The sequence below is a fragment of the Cervus elaphus genome, chromosome 12 (assembly GCF_910594005.1).
Source record: "Cervus elaphus chromosome 12, mCerEla1.1, whole genome shotgun sequence".
Classification (NCBI taxonomy): Eukaryota; Metazoa; Chordata; class Mammalia; order Artiodactyla; family Cervidae; genus Cervus; species Cervus elaphus.
In genome coordinates this window covers 25,822,364-25,842,952 of record NC_057826.1, presented here as the reverse complement: position 1 = coordinate 25,842,952, position 20,589 = coordinate 25,822,364, and the positions used below count along the sequence as shown (strand labels likewise).

Here is a 20,589-nt window from a genome sequence, read left to right as displayed (position 1 = left end):
CAGGAGTTGGTGATGGACAGGGAGGCCTGGCATGCTGCAGTCCATGGTGTCGCAAAGAGTTGGACACGACTGAGTGACTGAACTGAACTGAACACTGTTACTAAATAGATGAATGGGGAAGATGTTTAAGAAGACTCAACATGTATAAGCTGGTTTAAAAAAAAAAGAAACAAAGGTTTGATATACAAAAATAAGACATTTTAGTGAGTACTGAGAAATAAAATAGTATAATGAATTTTTAAAGAGAGAGTGTAAAAAAATTATAACTGTACAATAAGCATACTACCGTGTAGCAGGTTTTACTAACACACTGCTGCTGCTGTTGCTGCTGCTAAGTCGCTTCAGTCGTGTCCGACTCTGTGCGACCCCATAGACGGCAGCCCACCAGGCTCCCCCGTCCCTGGGATTTTCTGGCAAGAACAGTGGAGTGGGTTGCCATTTCCTTCTCCAATGCATGAAAGTGAAGTCACTCAGTCGTGTCTGACTCTTCACGACCCCATGGACCGCAGCCTACCAGGCTCCTCCGTCCATGGGATTTTCCAGGCAAGAGCACTGGAGTAGGGTGCCATTGCCTTCTCCACTAACACACTGAATTTAAGCAATACCTATTTTCATTTGAATGTTAGGATGAACAGTGATGAAATTTTACTACAATAATTTGAACATAACAGGAGATATATCCACTTGAACTTGCTGGATCAATCTTTTGATAGACTTGACCAGTATATTCACACAAATGACTGACTTGATAATTTACTTCACTGCGCTGACTAAACTGACCAGTGTTTGGTCATGACAGAAACATCATCCTCATCACACCACTATTTTTAAACTAACATTCATTGAGCTTACACTGACCTGTACTAAGCATTTATTATGTATTAATCCATTTAATTCTTACAACCATTCTGTGGTACACGAACTATATCCCCCCCAAACCCACTCCCACTCCTGCCAAAATTTACAAAACTAAGGCACAGAGAGCATAAATAACCTGCCCAAGAGCACACATTTGGTAATCACAGAGCTGGAATTCATACCCGGCCTCTCTGCTCTTAAACACACTGTATTACCTCTATTGTGACGGACATCTTCGTCCCTCTTATCACTATAGTAATCAAATCAGAGCCACAGGGTTTACCGAATTAACATCAAAATCCACATCTTAAAACTAATTTGAAAACTCATCTGTTGATACACTTACAGACTTCCAAGATTGCTCATTTGCACCAGTCTCCAGAATGCTCTCTTTCACAGCTTCCTCTATGGCTGGTGTGGGTTCAACACTGTTGCTGGGAAGAGCAGACAGCTGACTGAGGAATTTCTGATAGTTGGATCGCGCTGTTTTAGTTTCCCAGTTGTATGAATGTGTAGGTCTATCTAACTCAGGTATTTGTTTTTCCTTATGGGTCAAATCTTGTTGACACTTATCCCAAATTTTCTGTCCATCTTTTGGTCCTTCAGAGCGAAAAGTGTTGTCTCTCTCAAACAGGATAGCTTCATCCTTATCCTAAATATACGAACACACGTGTTAAACTTCTCATTTGGAATTTAATATCGAGACTATCTATTTCTGTCCTTTTGAAATATAAGTATAGTCAAATACAGAACTTGAGGAGAAAAGGCTCTCTATAGAAACAAAGAGTTACAGAGTTATAAGAGAGAGAAGAACATACTCATAAGAGTAAACTAGAACATCAAGAGGTATTAAAATACCTCTTGGGGGGCATATGGGAAGGGCAAAAAAAGTGATGTTATGGAGAAAGTATTTTGAGAACACAGGAAGTTTAACTTAGAGAAGTGGCTAACCAACTGCTCCAGTTTATGAAGGAACTGTTTACAGAATATTTTGAGGTAATAAATGTAGAAGGAATGATAGAATTTCACAGCTCAGCATTTTGGTTCTCCTAACAAAATAACTGATTCAGGCAAGGATCATCAATGAATGCTAAGACTAAGTGAAAAGTTGGCAGGGAAGTGTATATTTTCATAAAGACTTAACTATGATTATAGAACATCATTTAATAGTAACAGTTTTGATAATGTAAAATCATAAATAAGTCACATTTCTTTCCCCCAACCTTTCCCTTGTAAGCACCCTGCTTTCACTATAAACAGGAAAAAATAAAAGATAATGCAATACTACTCCTTCACCCTACTTCTCCCAGGAAGATTCTGCCTTTATAAATTCTTTTCACCTTCAATTATGAAAACTGAGTAAATAAGTTTACTTTCTGGACTTTTTGTCTTGTGAAACTGGGAGACAGAAGGGGAGCTAGAGTTGTTAAAGTAATGATGGGTTTGTCTCACTAAAAGCCTAGGGGTAAAAAAAGAGGTAGAATAAAAGAGCAGTGGATGAAAAGGTCAGAGCTACACAGACTGGTGTGGGAGAGTTTTTCAGAGATATGACAGAGAAGTGAAAAACATAGAAAGTGTTACTGTGAATTACTTGAAAGAGGTAATTAAAAATTGGAATTACTTTAAACTGAAAGTAGTTGCTGAATTTTTTAAGTGGAACCCCTCATATTAATTGGATCATGATGGACCTTATTTTACATTCAGAATATTATAAACCTGGAGAAGGGCATGGCAACCGACTCCAGTATTCTTGCCTCGAAAATTACACAGACAGAGGAGCCTGGCGGGCTACTGCCCACGGGGTTGCAAAGAGTCAGACATGACTGAAGCAACTAAGCATGCATATAGTAAACAATTAAAGTCTATGATTTCAGAATAAACTTTTACCACTTCCTTGACAGCAATTCATCTCCCATCCTCCTTCAACATTCCTCCATAAAACTTCTATTCATCCTGTGAATTGCTATCTACTAGGGACCAGGCTAACTTCTTCCTTCTAAACCCAACTCATGCATGCATACATCTAGATTTCAGTATCCAGTGTAGATGATCCACCAGTTTAGTTTTGTGACCCTTATTCCTCAGTTTCAATGACTTTCTTCTACACCCCTATTCAATCCTTATACCCAAATCCAAAAACCCAGATTTTGTCAGCAGCAGGAACTACCCCATACCAGAAATTTAAAACTTCAATATTTCACTCTCTAACCACCACCTCCTCCCAGTTCTCTCACAGCTCCATTCTCTCTAACCTCCTCTTTAGTATCACAGAGACCTTCAGATCTGCCTTGCACTTTCTCTCCATACTTCAGAAATGCTTTCAGTTCACCGTGCTGTACGGCTTCCTTATATCCTCCACAAGAAGAGGACCAACAGACCACTCAACATTTGCCAATTATCTCTTGGAATAACATAAAGTAACAAAAATCCTTTTTCTCCAAAAATCAATCAAAATTTGTTCTCACCTTTGTCATGAAACTATCCAAGGAATCTTCTTGTTCTTTCATACTCATATAAGGGGTGAATCTGTTAGCACCTGCTAACTTTTTCTCCAAAAGGTCTGCTTTTTGCTCTGCTCTTTTTCTTTCAATCAGATGTACTCTGTGTAAGATATTGGCAGGTAACAATATCATGAAACTAATTTTTCAAACTTCAAATAATAACAAGAAATATCCCCATGTAAAACAAATTAAATATGTGTATCAAGTAAAAATGTATGCCTTATGAAAAGAGCTGTGCAAGTTCCCAAATTATTTCTAGGAAGAGATGAGAAATGGCAGAGAAATGGAGAGAATGATTCAATGTTAAGTCTGTAGTAGTTCCCCTGGGAGAGGTCAATTTTGAAACCACTCTTTTTCAAGAGGAAATTTGAGTATGAATATGTCTCTGCTACTATGATAATATTGTGATGATCAGGAGGTTCCACATGGGTACAAGTACCATGGGCCTGTATTTGCAAGTTCCACATCCATGGATTCAAGCAGCCATGGATTGAAACTATTCAAAAAATTTTTTTTTCAGAAAGTTCCAAAAAGTGAAACTTAAATTTGTCTTAAACCAGCAACCATTTACATAGGATTAGCTATTACATGTAATCTAGAGCTGATTTAAAGTACACAAGAGATGTGCATAGGTTATATGCAAATACTGTACTATTTTATATAAAGGATTTAGCGTGTGCAGATTTTGGTAGTCTCAGGGGTCCTAGAACCATCCCCTGCAGACACTGAGGCACAAGGGATGAAGGACAACTGTATTCCCATTTTAGTAACACCCTCATGGGCTCTCCAACTGAATCCCTGAATAGAGTTTCAAGAAAGGTGAAGGAATTAGAAATGGTACAATAGAAAACAGCATATGTAAAAATTTGTTTTATTATTAAATACAAACAACTAATTATTTGGTTCTTGTTTTGATTAACAATTGATAGGTTTGATAATATTTTCTACCTTGAAGTTAAATTAAAGTTTCAGTCCACTTTCCATGTTTGTTATATTCTTTTCTATAGAGGATTTCCATCCTACAGAATTAGTGAATATGGGTCAGGTCAAAGAAAATATCTGAATTATCTCAGAGAAAATATAATTCAATAAAATTATATTGGAGACATGTAGGTCACACTCAAAAGGTCATTCCTTGTAATTATAGCCTTAGAATGAGAGTAGACACGGAATGAGATAGAAACAATACTTTAAAAAATACCTCCCAGGAAATTTTGAAACCTGATGAAAAACATCAATTGATAGATTAAGTAAATTCTGCAAATCCAAAGTAGGATAGATACAAAGGCACCACACAAAGACATATCATCATCAAATTTCTACCAATTAAAAGTCAGAGAAAAAGCATATATTACCTTCTAACATATAGCTATAAGACTGAACACTGGCTTTTCAAAGAGAAACTATGTAATTCAGAAGATAACTGAAGAATACTTTAGAGTGCAGAAAGAAAAAATACTGGCAACCTAGAGCTTTATACTCATTAAAAAAAAAAAAAAAAAAAAACCCTTTCAGAAGGAAAAATGGAAAAATTCATCCTTAGAAGAACTGCATTAAATTGCAGAAAAATTACAGGCAATTTTTCAAAATACAGGAAAACCATCCCTGGTGGCTACACAGAACTGTAGAAAGGAATGAAAAGCACCAGGAGTGAGTGTGTGGGTCAATAAAAATTAATACTGAAAATTAATATCTTATGAGATTTATAACATTTGGAAAAGTAAAATGTATCATAACAATAGTACAGGAGCATAAGATGGGTAAAGTAGAGTTACGTTGTTATAAGATTTCTATTTTCAGATAACATAACAGTACTAATCTAGACTTTAATTGTAATCACGAGGTCTAAGGTAAAAAGTTAATGATGATTTAAAAGATATTTAACCTTGCTTACAGTTTCCTTTTGTTGTGCAAAAGCTTTTAAGTTTTATTAGGCCCCATTTGTTTATTTTTGCTTTTATTTCCAATATTCTGGGAGGTGGGTCATAGAGGATCCTGCTGTGATTCATGTCGGAGAGTGTTTTGCCTATGTTCTCCTCTAGGAGTTTTATAGTTTCTGTTCTTACATTTAGATCTTTAATCCATTTTGAGTTTATTTTTGTGTATGGTGTTTGAAAGTGTTCTAGTTTCATTCTTTTACAAGTGGTTGACCAGTTTTCCCAGCACCACTTGTTAAAGAGGTTGTCTTTTTTCCATTGTATATCCTTGCCTCCTTTGTCGAAGATAAGGTGTCCATAGGTTCGTGGATTAATCTCTGGGCTTTCTATTCTGTTCCATTATCTATATTTCTGTCTTTGTGCCAGTACCATACTGTCTTGATGACTGTGGCTTTGTAGTAGAGTCTGAAGTCAGGCAGGTTGATTCCTCCAGTTCCATTCTTCTTTCTCAAGATTACTTTGGCTATTTGAGGTTTTTTGTATTTCCATACAAATTGTGAAATTATTTGTTCTAGTTCTGTGAAAAATACCGTTGGTAGCTTGATAGGGATTGCATTGAATCTATAGATTGCTTTGGGTAGTATAGCCATTTTGACAATATTGATTCTTCAGCAAGGTGAAAAGACAGCCCTCAGATTGGGAGAAAATAATAGCAAATGAAGCAACAGACAAAGGATTAATCTCAAAAATATACAAGCAACTTCTGCAGCTCGATTCCAGAAAAATAAATGACCCAATCAAAAAATGGGCCAAAGAACTAAACAGACATTTCTCCAAAGAAGACATACAGATAGCTAACAAACACATGAAAAGATGCTCAACATCACTCATTATCAGAGAAATGCAAATCAAAACCACAATGAGGCACCATTACAAGCCAGTCAGGATGGCTGCTATCCAAAAGTCTACAAGCAATAAATGCTGGAGAGGGTGTGGAGAAAAGGGAACCCTCTTACACTGTTGGTGGGAATGCAAACTAGTACAGCCACTACGGAGAACAGTGTGGAGATTTCTTAAAAAACTGGAAATAGAACTGCCATATGGCCCAGCAATCCCACTTCTGGGCATACACACTGAGGAAACCAGATCTGAAAGAGACACATGCACCCCAATGTTCATTGCAGCACTGTTTATAATAGCCAGGACATGGAAGCAACCTAGATGCCCATCAGCAGACGAATGGATAAGGAAGCTGTGGTACATATACACCATGGAATATTACTCAGCAATTAAAAAGAATATATTTGAATCAGTTCTAATGAGATGGATGAAACTGGAGCCCATTATACAGAGTGAAGTTAAGCCAGAAAGATAAAGAATATTACAGCATACTAACACATATATATGGAATTTAGAAAGATGGTAATGATAACCCTATATGCAAAACAGAAAAAGAGACACAGATGTACAGAACAGAATTTTGGACTCTGTGGGAGAAGACGAGGGTGGGATGATCTGAGAGAACAGCATTGAAACATGTATATTATTTATAGTGAAACAGATCACCAGCCCAGGTGGGATGCATGAGACAAGTGCTCAGGCCTGGTGCACTGGGAAGACCCAGAGGAATCGGGTGGAGAGGGAGGTGGGAGGGGGGATCGGGATGCAGAATACCTGTAACTCCATGGCTGATTCATGTCAATGTATGACAAAACCCACTATAATATTGTAAAGTAATTAGCCTCCAACTAATAAAAATAAATGGAAAAAAAAAAGAATCCACCTGCCAATTCAGGGGACACAGGTTTGACCTCCGGTCTGAGAAGATTACATTTGCCATGGGGCAGCTAACAATTGAACCCATAAGCCACAACTACTAAAGCCCACACACCTACAACAACAAGAAAAGCCACCACAATGAGAAGCCTACACATCGCAGCTAGAGAGTAGCCTCTTCTCACTGCAACTAGAGTAAGCCTGCACACAGCAATGAAGAACCAGCCAGCCAAAAATAAATGAATAAATAAATTAGTCAAAATGGATCAAAGATAAAATTTTAAGTATTAAAACAGTAACTATTAAAATAAAACATATGTGTAAACCTTTGTGATACTAGATTAGGTTTCTTTGCTATAACACCAAAGACACAAAATGACAAAAGAAAAAAAAGGTAAGCTTCATCAAAAATTTTTAGAAAACAGCCTGGAAGTTGCTCAGTTAAACACAGAGTTACTTTACAACCCAGCAATTCTACTCCTAAGGCATTTAACTAAGAGAAATAAAACTTACAGTCATGTAAGAGTTCACACAACAATGTACATAACAGCTCATTCATAAAGTCCCTTGCAAAGGAAGCAACCCAATGTTCATCAACTGATGAATGGACAAACAAAATGTGGTATAACCTTATAATGGAATATTATTCAGCCATAAAAAAATTAAGTACTGATTCAGGCTAAACATTGATGTATCTTAGAAACACTGTGCTAAATTAAAGAAGTCAGACACAGAGGCCATATATTGTAACATTTCATTCATATGAAATGTCAAGAAAAGGCAAGCCCATAGAGAAAGACAGTAGACTGCTGGTTGTCAGAAACTAGAGAGAGTGGACTGGGGAGTAACTATTAGGAGACATGGTATTTTTAGGGGTTGATGAAAGTGTTCTAGAATTAGAGCGTGGTGATGTTTGTACAACCCTGTGAATATACTAAAAACTACTAAACTGTATGCTGCAAAAGGGTGAATTTTAATGGAATGGAAATTATATCTCAATTAAAAATTTAATTTTGAGTCAGGTATGTTAATTTTGTTAGATTTAAATTCTGTGATCAGTCAGGAGTATGAAGTTCATATAATATTTGTAAGCTTATGAAAAATGAATGACATTTTTGAAAACAAACTAGAAAATTCCCTACCTTAGAAGATTTTCTAGTTCTGTAATTCTTTCAGTTAGATCCCAGTTGCCTCTTTCAAGACTCTGAATACTGGTGTTTTTCAAAGATTTAATTCTGGTTAGAGAAGCAGTAAGTTCCTCTAAGTCCTTGATATCGTCTTTCAGGGACATTATCTGGAATGACTGTTGCACATTATTTTCTTTGTAAGTTTCTAGCTCACTCTTCATCTCTTGCAATGAAGTTTCTTTTATGAAAAGTTTGTTTCGAAGATTTCTTAGCTAATGAGAAAAGACAAGTGTTATTTTAAAGTCATTTATAATTTTGGCTTTAGAAAATCCATGATTTTAAAATCATTATCAGCATTTAAATTATACATTACACAATAAAATGAGGATTTCTGAATCTCCTAACAGTAGATTCCAATATTAAATATGCTTAAAAAATCTTATCAGGGCCTCCCTGGTGGTCCAGTGGTTAAGAATCTGTCTTGCAATGCAGGGGACATGGGTTTGATCCCTGGTCTGAGAAGATCCCCAAAATGCTGTGAGGCAACAAAGCCTGTGAGCCACAACTAGAGAAAGCCTATGTGCAGCAACAAAAGACCCAGTACTGCCAAAAATATATAAATTTTTAAAAAATCATATCAAATTGATACAAAAGATTTGGAATAAGTAATTTTATTCTCATCAGCATTAAACTTATGGCTCCCTAGGGGTAAGGAGGAGAGGGATAAATTGGGAGACTGAATTTTACATATACATACTACTATATATAAAATAGATAATAAGGACCTACTGTATAGCACAGGGACCTCTAATCAATATTCTATAATGACCTATATAGGAAAATAACCTAAAACAGAGTAGATACATATATAACTGATCCACTTTGCTGTACACCTGAAATTAACCCAACATTGTAAATTAACTATAATAAAATTTTTTTCTTTCATCTGTTTAATTTTTTTTTTCATTTATTTTTATTAGTTGGAGGCTAATTACTTTACAATACTGTGGTGCACTGGGAAGACCCAGAGGGATGGGATGGGGAGGGAGGCGGGAGGGGGAATTGGGATGGGGAACACATGTAAATACATGGCTGATTCATGTCAATGTAGGGCAAAAATAATAAAAATTAAAAAAAAAATAGTTTGATACATGTAGTGGAATATTCATGAAAGTCTGAAAAAATTACAGCTTGTATAATGAAAAACTGTGATTGAGAAATATTTTGATTAAAAAGTCATAACTTTATGAACTGCAAAAGAAATCAAAAACACCACTCTTGCATTACAGGCATACCTCAGAGATACTGCAGACCACTGATGCATGAAAATTGTATTAGCAGGCATGAAAACAAATTTAACCTCATTGTACATCTCCATCAGAGCTCTTGGGTGACCAAGAGCAATAATATTTTGAAATGACTTTTTTCTCAACAGTAAAACTCAACAGCAGGTTTAAAATACTCAGTTACCCCATGTTGTAAACAAATGTGCTGTCATCCAGGTTTTGTTATTCAATTTACAGAGCACAAGCAAAGTAGATTTAGAATAATTCTCAAGGGTTCTAAGACTGGGAATGATCATTGGCTTCAAGTGAAAGTCACCAGCTGCATTAGCCTCTAATGAGAGAGTCAGCCTGCCCTTTGAAGCTTTGAAGCCAGGCATCGACTTCTCTCAAACTATGAAAGCCCTAGATGGCGTCTTCTTCCAACAGGAGGCTGTTTTGTCTACATTGAAAATTTGTTGTTTAGTGTGTCCACCTTCATCTTGATCTTAGCCAGATCGTCTGGATCTTATTGCAGCTACTATGTCAGCACTTGCTGCCTCACCTTGTACTTTTATGTAATGGAAAGAGCTTTTTCCTTAAACCTTATAAACCAACCTCTGCTAGCTTTAAACTTTTCTTCTGCAGCTTCCTTACTTCTCTTAGCCTTCCTAGAACTGAAGAGAGTTGGGACCTTGCTCTGGATTAGGCTCTGGCTTAAGGGAATGCTGGGGCTGGTTTGATCTCTCTCCAGATCACAAGGACTTTATCCATATAATCAATAAAGCTGTTTCACTTTCTTATCGTTTGTGTGTTCACCGGAATAGCACTTTTAATTTCTTTCAAGAACTCTTCCTTTGCATTCACAGCTAAGCTGACAGTTTGGGGCAAGAGGCCTAGCTTTCAACCTGTCTCGGGTTTTGACTTGCTTTCCTCACTGAGCTTAATCATTTCCAGCTTTTGATTTAAAGTGAGAGATGTGCAACTCTTCCTACCACTTTAACACTTATATGTCATTGTAAGGTTATAAATTGGCCTAATTTTAAAATTGTTGTATCTCAGGGAATAGGCAGGCTGGAGGAGAGGGAGAGAGAGGGAATGGCAGGTAAATGGAGCAGTCAAAACTCCCAATATTTACCAACTAAGCTCACTATCTTATATGGGTACAGTTCATGGTGCCCCAAAATAATTACAATAGTAACATCAAAAATCACTGATCACAGATCACCACAACAAATATAACAATGAAAAAGTCTGAAATATTGCAAGAGTTATGAATATGTGACACAGAGGCACAGAGTGAGCAGATGCTAGTGGAAAAAGAACGCTGACAGACCTGCTCAATGCAAGGCTGCCACAGACCTTCAATTTATAAAAAACACAGAATTTGTGAGGTGAAATAAAGTGGAACACAATAAAAGAGGTCTGCCTGTTATCATTTATGTTAAAGAATCCAAATTTCTTAATAGCTTGATGCTGGATTTGGACATAATGAAACCTGAAATATATTCAGAACTCAACAAAATTTAGGTACCCCAAACCTCAGATACAGCTTGTTCATAAAAACTGTCAACAAAGGATTTATATAGAATATAAATATATTAGATATTTAGAATAGAATATATTAATATAAAGAACTCTAAATTCTCAGAAAACGATCTGATTAAAAAACTGGGCAAAAGACTTGAACAGAAATTTTACCAGAAAGGATATATGGATGGCAAACAAGCACATAAAAATAGATTTAACATCACCAGTCATTAAGGATATGCAAACTAAAGCCACAGTGGGATAACACTCCCTATGTATTAATATTAAAATATATAAAATACAAAACAGGGACAACACCAGAACCTGGTGAGGATGCAAAGAAACTGGATCACTCATATGTTGCTGGTAGGAAAATAGAACAGTCCAGATACTCTAGAAAATTGTTTGGCAGTTTCTTATAAAACTAAATATGCAAATACCATATGACCCAGCTATTGTATTTTGGAGCACTTATCCCAGAGAAATGAAAAATTATGTTCACACAAAAATCTGTACATGAATGTTCATAGCAACTTTACTTTTGATAGCTAAAAAACTGGAAGTTATCCAGGTATTTGTCAACAAGTGAATGGTTAAACAAACTGTGGCATATACATACCACAATCTCAGCAATAAAAAGGACCAAACTATTGATACAACAGCTTGAATAAATCTCCAGGAAATTATGCCGAGTGAAACAAGCCAATCTAAAAAGGTTGGATATGCGTGATTCTATTTGCAAAACATTTTAAAAAACAGCTTTATTGGGGTATAATTCATAGATTTATCCATCTAAAGCACACAGCTGAATGGTTTTTGGTATATTCATAGAGTTGTGTAGCCATACTGAACTTTTTTTTTTTTTTACTTTTTAAATTGAGATATAACCTACACACTGTAAAATTCACCCTTTATAGTATACCATTCAGTTTTTAGTATATTCACAGTTGTGCAACCATCACTGTGATCTAATTCCAAAACATTTTCATTATCCCTTAAAGAAATCCCATACCCATTAGTAGTTACCTCCAACTCAGCCCCTGGCAACCACTAATCTGTTCTCTGTTTCTATGGATTTGCCTATTCTGGAGATTTTATATAAAGGGAATCACAGAATATGCTGTCTCTTGTGACTGGCTTTTTTTCACTTACCATAGTGTTTTCAAGGTTCATCCATGTAAGCATCAATTAGTACTTCATTCCTTTTCATGGCTAAATAATATTCTACTATGTGGATATACCACATTTTGCACATTTACTCATCAATGGATATTTGTATTATGTCTACTTTTTGGTTTTACAGAAAATGCTATAATGAACATTCATTTACAAGTTTTTATGTGAAAATATTTCTAATTCTCTGTGTTTCTACCTAGGAGTGTGACAGTTGAGTCATATGGTAACTCTATGTTTAGCTTTTTAGCATATAACTTTTTTTTCCCCAGTATATAGTGTTTTTCAAATGACAGCATTTTAGAAATGGTGAAGAGATTAGTGGTTGCCAGGAGTTGGGATGGGAAGGAAGTGGATGTGCATATCAAATGGCAATATGAAGGATCTTTGTGCTGTTAAAACTAATTGTTCAGTATTTTGACTGATTATTTAGAACATAATACACACAAATGAGTACAAGTAAAACTGGGGAAACCTGAATAATACTGGTGGATTGTATTGCATCAATGTCAATATTTAGGCTGTTACATTTACAGTTTTGCAAAATTTGGGAGAAACTGTGCAAAGTTTACAATGAATATCTCTGTATTATTTCTTAAAACTGCAAATGAATCTATAATTATCTCAATAAAAAGTTCAACTAAAATTAACAATAACTGGTTCTCATGATTTTTTTCTTTAGCTGCAAAATTTATGTTGCCTCCATTCACCCCCTCCAGAACTGGTGCATTCACCAGGTTTCTATTATCTGCCTTGTTACTACACTAAGGGAAAAAAAATCTGCAAAAACAGTCATATTGCCCTCATAAACAGAAGTTTCCTTGAAAATCAAATTAAAAATACTGGCAAAACACATTAAATTTATCTTAAATTTAAGACAGTAGGCCTTATTATACATATTGTCAGTAATTTTTTTAAACAAGTTGTTAGCTCGCTTCAATGAGCCTCACGGCTCTTGCGATCTTAGTTCCGAGACCAGGGATCTAACCCAGTCCTCCTGCAGTGGAAGTGCCAAGTCCTAACCACTGGACCACCAGGGAATTCCCTGTTTAACTTTTATGACTACAGCAGCCTTCCTAGCACTATGCAAGAGTTTTAGCTCAATATCATATTGCCTAAATTAGACGATCCAATCACCAACTGAATTCTTTAATATTTATCTCATCTGTATCTGACTTTTCCTAAATATAGTTTTTTGCACCTGTTTCTCCATTATTGGACAGAAACACATGGTAATTATTTTTGTATGTCCCACAAAGAGACAATTATAACAAAAGACTTAAATGTATGCATGAAGAGAAAAATTGTCTCATCAAGACAATTGTGTTACTATAGGATTAAATAATAGGTTTTTGGGAAAGGGAAAGATGACTCAAGCTGAAGGTATTCTATTGTAACTAACAGACTTCTTTAAAATTTGGTTTTTATTTTATTTATTGAAGTTTTGTTTTTTTTTTTTTTTTTCATTTTCTTTTGGCAGCACAGCTTGTAGGATTTTAGTTCCTGACCAGGGACTGAACTCAGACCCTTGGCAGGAGAGTATGGAGTACTAACTACTGGACCACCAGGGAATCGTTTTGTTTTTGTTTTTGTTTTTTTTTAAAAGCTTGGAGTTAAATTGTCACTGATTTTTATTAAATTTAGAAAATAGCACTGTGAGTTGTGAAATACTTTTTCAAGTATATAGCCTCTAAAATCAATTCACAACGAGACCTTGTAGAACCTTTTAGATATCTATTTTGACAAACAAAAAATATGTGTAGGTACCAAATGCTTTGTGTACATGTAAAAAATTGCTTTTAAGAAGTACTTGGAAATTCTATATGAATAGAATTCATTCTATATGAATAGCTTACATATTTTCTTTAAATCTGTTTAAAGGTTTTTTATGAATTAGAGATAGACATAAAACCCTGGACACAGTGACCAAGTGAGGACACAGAAAACAGATGACCATCTACAAGCCCAGGAGAGAGGCCTCAGAAGAAACTAACCATCTCATCATGTAAAAAAAAAAAGTAATTATGTGAGGTGATGGATGTTATTAATCAACCTTATTGTGGTAATCATTTCACAACACATATGTACATCAAATCACCACACTATACATCTTAAATTTACACAATGTTATGTCAGTTATATGGCAATAAAGCTGGGGAACACATTAAAAAGAAGAAGAAACTAGCCCTGTTGACACCTTATATTGGACTTCTCACCTCCAGAATTGTGAAAAAGTAAATTTCGGTTATCTAAGCCAGCCAGTCCATGGCACTTTAGTACAGCAGCCCAAGCAAACCAATATAGAAGCAACAGATAGCTACTTATTCAGAAGGCATTATTCAATGTCCCACAATAAAAGCACTCAGAACATTTTACTTAAAGATAACCATAGAAGCAATACAGACTCGCATCCACATTATGTTACCTTTAACAATGACAATGGCCTTGGGATTCCAATCTTGATTATCAATCTCCTGCAACAAATATTTTAGGGTACTAGAGTTCAGCTAAAAAATTCCTGCAAGTATCCTTTAGTTCATTGCAGGGTATCAAAGGCAAAGTCAGGGCACTTCTTACAAATGTGGTTTCTTTTTCATCTGTTGATACTACTCAGATGTTTCATCAAGTATTTAATAAGATTAGTAGATATTTGCCATTTGGCACTTTACTGAAAGTGAGAACTCATCCTTTCCATCGGAAAAATGCTTAATACATGTAACTATTGTCTTCCCAGGTGGCGCAGTGGTAAAGAATCTGCCTGCCAGTGCAGGAGACATGAGAGACACAGGTTCAATCCCTGGGTTGGGAAGATCCCCTGGAGTAGAAAATGGCACCCCACTCCACTATTCTTGTCTAGAAAATTCCATGGACAGAGAAGCCTAGTGGTCTACAGCCCCTGGGGTCACAAAGAGTCGGACACAAGTGAACATGCACAGGCAGATTATCATTATGTACATTTTGAGAATGGCAGTTCCTATGTCATTCAGTAATCACTCAAAAGCAGCAACATGTACTATCTCCAAAGGGATTTCTCTGGCAAAAGATAGATTTGGATCTACATTAGTGCCCCTCAGTGATAAAAGGGTTCAGTATTGAGGGAAAAAACGCAAAACTGAGTTTAGATAAAACTTGGAGACTTTTATCAGAATGTTTCTCTCCCTACAGAGGATATAATTTCCCGTGGTGTTTTATTTTCAAGTAATCCATATACCTCAGCTAAAAGATTCTTGTTTTTCACCAACAAACCAGCAAGGTCAGGATGGACTGAGTCAGTTGCCCTTTTGGTGCACTTGACTGGGTTCCTGGTGGGAACCACTTCAAGAGGTGGGTTAAGACAAGCCTACAAAAAGAAATTTCAAATTAATTAGCTAAACATGTACCCTATAATAAAAACTGCACTGTTTTAACCCACAAACTCAAATAAGTAACTCTAAAATACAACTTTAAATATTCGTTTTGAAAAAATAAAATAAAATAAAATATTCATTTTGAGGTAGTATCCTAACAAATGAAATAGGTCTCAAAAAGTAGCAAGTAACATGATAACCTAAAAGTCTACTGTACATTTCTCTAAAAATTCTTACCCAGCAATTTATAATACCAGCCATAAGTAAATGCAGCACATCTAATAAATATAATTTCTGAGAGCATAAGAAAGAAAGCACACATAAAATGTCAGAAAATCTTAATTCACACCTAATAAAGCCTTTACAGAAACTTAAACTATTATAAGGTCACTGGCAAAAGATTTACCAGTATTTATTTTATTTTTATTATAAGTAAATTCCTATGCTTATATCTTATACAAACTTATTTTTTAAAAAAATCTGATTTCAGTAAATCAACATCAATTTTGTGTTTCTTTCACACTTTACTGAGAGTAAAACTTAGGGAGATTTATCTGTACTACAATATCTCCTCCTCTTACCAAAAGAGACTATATAATGTTCTAAATTTAATTAGCATAACTGGTTAAGAACAAGGTTTATATTATTCAAATGAAACCAAGAAAAATATATTCATCTAAATCTCTAAAAAGTGTATAAATGTATCACATGGTACTTATTGTATTAAAAAAAATAAAATGCATTTTTCTAAAGTTATCAGCTTTTAAAATTTTATTCTTACCAAGATACTAGGAATGCAGATCTGCAAGAGAATACAAAATGACTATATTTGAATGTTTAAAAAAAATAAAGAGAACTTTTGAAAATATGACTAAGTCACAAGAGACCACAAAGAATTAACATTGGAAAACATTTTGGAAAAACAACTTTTTGAAATAAAAAATATAATAACTTTAATTTGAAACTAAATGAACACATTAAAAAGCAAATTAGACACAGCTGAGGAACAAATGAACTCAAATATGAAGGAAATTTTTGAGCATACAGGAACAAATAAATGGTGAAAGAGAGTTTAAGGCAGAGAGATTAAAATGAAAAGGTCTATCATATGTCTGTTTGGAGGCCAAGAAGGCTATATTCTATAGAATGATGGACGAGACAACATTTGAAGAAATAATGCCTTGATAATTTTACAGAATTGTTGAAAGATACTAATCTAAGTGGTTCAGCAAGTCCCAAGAAAAGTAAATTTAAAAAATTTCTTTACCAACACACTCATAATGAAACTACAGAACATCAAAGAAAGAGATCTAAAAAGCAGATAATAGAAAGGACATAATTACAAAGAAATAGCAATTAGACAGGTGAGCAACTTCTCAATAGTAACAGAAGCTGAGAATCAGCAAAATGACATCTGTAAGGTACTAAGAAAAATATATCATCTTTCACTGAGTGTAAGAGCCACAAATTTTCACATCTCTGCATCTGGGCTGCGTCTTAGAATTGCTGCTAACTCATGTGTGGCTTGGTTAGCCAAAAGCACACTTTCAAATTTCAAAATAGTGGCTAAGACAGGACTACTTGTTCAAATCAAAGATATAAAGTAAGTGCCAACCAGAATTTCTACTTAAATTATGTTCCAAGATTAAGAGTAAAATAAACATATTTTAGACAAACAAAAATTGAATTTACCACCAACAGGCCCTTACTTAAGAGAATTCTAAAGAGAGAAAATGAACTCTCAAAGTCTGAGATACAAGAAAGAAAAATTAATAAAAAATAACAGTAAATATTATGTGAACACAATTACATAAACATTAATTTTAAAATTGTGGCTTATGGAGTTGAAAATAAAGAACAGAACCAGTGCAGGACAAAATAAAAGCATTTGGACTGAGAAGAGAAAAATAGTTTAAAGCATTATAAAATATTCAGATTTCTCAAAAGTAACTGTAAAAATTTCAGTTAACTTTGCTGAGTATATATTTTAAAATAACTAAAATACTATTAAAACAAGTCATACAACATATAACTCCTAAACTTGTAGAAGAAAAAAACAGAACGAGAAAAAAAGAAAGAAATGCAATACAACAAAACAAAAACAATCAGTTTTGGATATGATAGAAGGAGAGAAAAGGAAACAAATATAACGGGACAAATAGATTAAACATACGATAATAGAAACACACCAACATAATCAATAATATCAATAAATGTAAATGGACTAAACTTTCCAGTTAAAAGCAAAGATTAGCTTACTTCTCTTAAAAAAAAAAAAAAGCAAAGATTATCAATGTTACCTGAAAAAGCAAAAACTGAAAACAAACCACATTTCAAGTAAGAGTTTAATGGATAATTTATGGTATATTGGTATACTATATATATATATGGTATACAATAGAGTCATTACTGAATAACTGCACACAGAATGACACAAATCTCATGAAGTGAAAGAAGTAACAGAAAGACAAAAACAGTGTAATTACATTAAACAAACTTTTAAACATAAATTAATATTTATTAGGGATTCTTACATAAGTGCCAGAACTAGGAAGAAAAGCAAGAGAATGATTGATATAAAACTCAAAATACCCACTATTTTTAAGTGTAGGTAGGAATAAAGGGATTCAGTTAGTAAGGGGCAAAGAGGAAGCTTCTAAGGTACTGGAGTGCTTTAAGATATTGGGTGGTGGGTTTATAGATATTTGTTTTATTACCTAACCTGTGCATATACATTTAATAGCTCTTTTCTACATATGACATATTTTTAAAAATTCATTCACAAAACAAAACTACATATTTTTAAAAGATGCATATATATCCAAAGACATACATCAAATATATTAGATGAGACAGAAATGGAGATGGAGAAAAAGTAAAGCGAGAGTAGCCCTGAATAGAAAGATGATATTGCACCACAAACTAAGCATGATTAACTTGACAATGTACCTGAGATATAAAACAAAAGAGCAAACTGATTAAAATGTGCTAAATTCTTATTTAATACATCACAATATCGCTAAGATTTCAAACACCAATAATAAAAAGAAAAAACAGTAACCATTATGTTCAATTAGGCTTTTATTTATAAAAATAAGAAACATTCAACCTGCAATTAATTTTTATAGCCAAGTTCTTTCAAATTCTTTTATTTCATAGTTTAGAAGAAATGAACAAAGAGGCATGCTGTATATGAAGCTGTGTATGAAGCTCACTGAAGCTTGCTTATACAATAAAAAACTAAACTGCATAAAAATTGATATAGTAACATAATTTGTAATGGAATTCTATGCAGGAATTTTCATGTGCAGACTAAATTTATATGAATAAAAAAAACTACTCTCAAAAACATAACCTCTTTTCAGGGCAGGAATAGACACAGACATAGAAAACAGATACATGAACATTGGCAGGGCAGGGATGAATTGAGAGATTGGGATTGACATGTGTGCATAGCCATGTATAAAGTAGATATTAGTGGGAACCTACTGTATAGCAGTGAGCTAAGCTTGGGTGCTCTGTGTGGTGACTTAGATGAATGGGATGGCAGGAGCAGAGGGTACGAGGAAGGTCCAAGAGGGAGTGGATATATGCATACATATAGCTGATTCACTTCACTATACAAAGAAACTAACACAGCATCATAAAGCAGCTATACTCCATTAAAAAAAAAAGTCCATTAAATAAAACAAAAAAAGACCACCAAAAAACAAACAAACAGAAAATACCCACATAAGGCTAAGAGCTGAAGAATTGATGCTTTTGAACTGCGGTGTTGCAGAAGACTCTTGAGAGTCCCTTGGACTGCAAGGAGATCCAACCAGTCAATCCTAAAGGAGATCAGTCCTGGGTGTTCATTGGAAGGACTGATGTAAGCTGAAGCTCCAATACTTCAGTCACCTGATGCAAAGAGCTGACTCACTGGAAAAGACCCTAATGCTGGGAAAGATTGAAGGCAGGAGGACAAAAGGACGACAGACGATGAGATGGTTGGATGGCATCACTGACTCAGTGGACATGAGTTTGAGCAAGCTCTGGGAGATAATGAAGGACAGGGAAGCCTAGCGTGCTACAGTCCATGGGGTTGCAAAGAGTTGGACATGACTGAGCAACTGAACAACAAAAAGACTGAGTGCAAATAGCAAGATAGAAAGTTAGGTTTAGTAGAATATCATTAATGTAATTTTTTAAATGGCCAAAACAATATAAGAAGCGTTCACATATATCTAAACATTTTTCCAGTGGTCATGTATAGATGTGAGAGATGGACTGTGAAGAAAGCTGAGCACCGAAGAATCGATGCTTTTGAGCTGTGGTGTTGGAGAAGACTCTTGAGAGTCCCTTGAACTGCAAGGAGATCCAACCAGTCCATCCTAAAGGAGATCAGTTCTGGGTGTTCACTGGGAGGACTGATGCTGAAACTGAAACTCCAATACTTTGGCCACCTCATGCGAAGAGCTGACTCATTGGAAAAGACCCTGATGCTGGGAGGGATTGGGGGCAGGAGGGGAAGGGGACAACAGAGCATGAGATGGCTGGATGGCATCACCGACTAAATGGACATGAGTTTGGGTAGACTCCAGGAGTTGGTGACTGACAGGGAGGCCTGGCTTGCTGCGATTCATGGCGTCGCAAAAAGTCAGACACGACTGAGTGACTGAATTGAACTGAAACATTAAAAACATGGACACAAAGGCTATATACTTACTTCAGAAATTATCTCTGAAAAGAAAAAAAAAAGGTCCAGGATGGTCCAGCAGTACTTTCACACAGACTTGTAATAGTAGCTACCCTAATGCCCTCATCTCTCACCACCCCAGACCCTGAATCCACTCACTTCCCTTACCAAGATGACTAATGCCAGAGGCCCCAGGACCTGCCCTAGAGCTAAGAGTGGCAAAGATTCTTACTGGCTGATGTCTGATTGTACTGTTAAATTTATTTATATTACCCACCCCAAGAAGGGCTTCCCATGTGGCGCTAGAGTAGAACGCGCTTGCCAATGCACAAGACGTAAGAGATGCAGGTTCGATCCCTGGGTTGGGAAGATCCCTTGGAGAAGGGCATGGCAACCCACTCCAGTATTCTTGCCTGGAGAATCCCATGGACAGAGGAGCCTGGCATGCTACAGTCCATAG

The 20,589-nt window shown here is 35.4% G+C and overlaps 1 protein-coding gene across 1 annotated transcript in view; it reads right to left on the bottom strand.

The window, feature by feature from the left end:
• Window positions 1–20,589, bottom strand: part of LOC122704764 (coiled-coil domain-containing protein 170-like) — a 39,873-nt gene that overhangs the window by 8,971 nt on the left and 10,313 nt on the right. The window contains exons 2-5 of the mRNA XM_043919736.1: window positions 15,316–15,444; window positions 8,155–8,411; window positions 3,324–3,459; window positions 1,205–1,510 (exon numbers count right to left, since the gene is read on the bottom strand). Coding sequence (XP_043775671.1) covers window positions 1,205–1,510; window positions 3,324–3,459; window positions 8,155–8,411; window positions 15,316–15,444 — 828 coding nt within the window. The remainder of the gene's footprint in view (window positions 1–1,204; window positions 1,511–3,323; window positions 3,460–8,154; window positions 8,412–15,315; window positions 15,445–20,589) is intronic.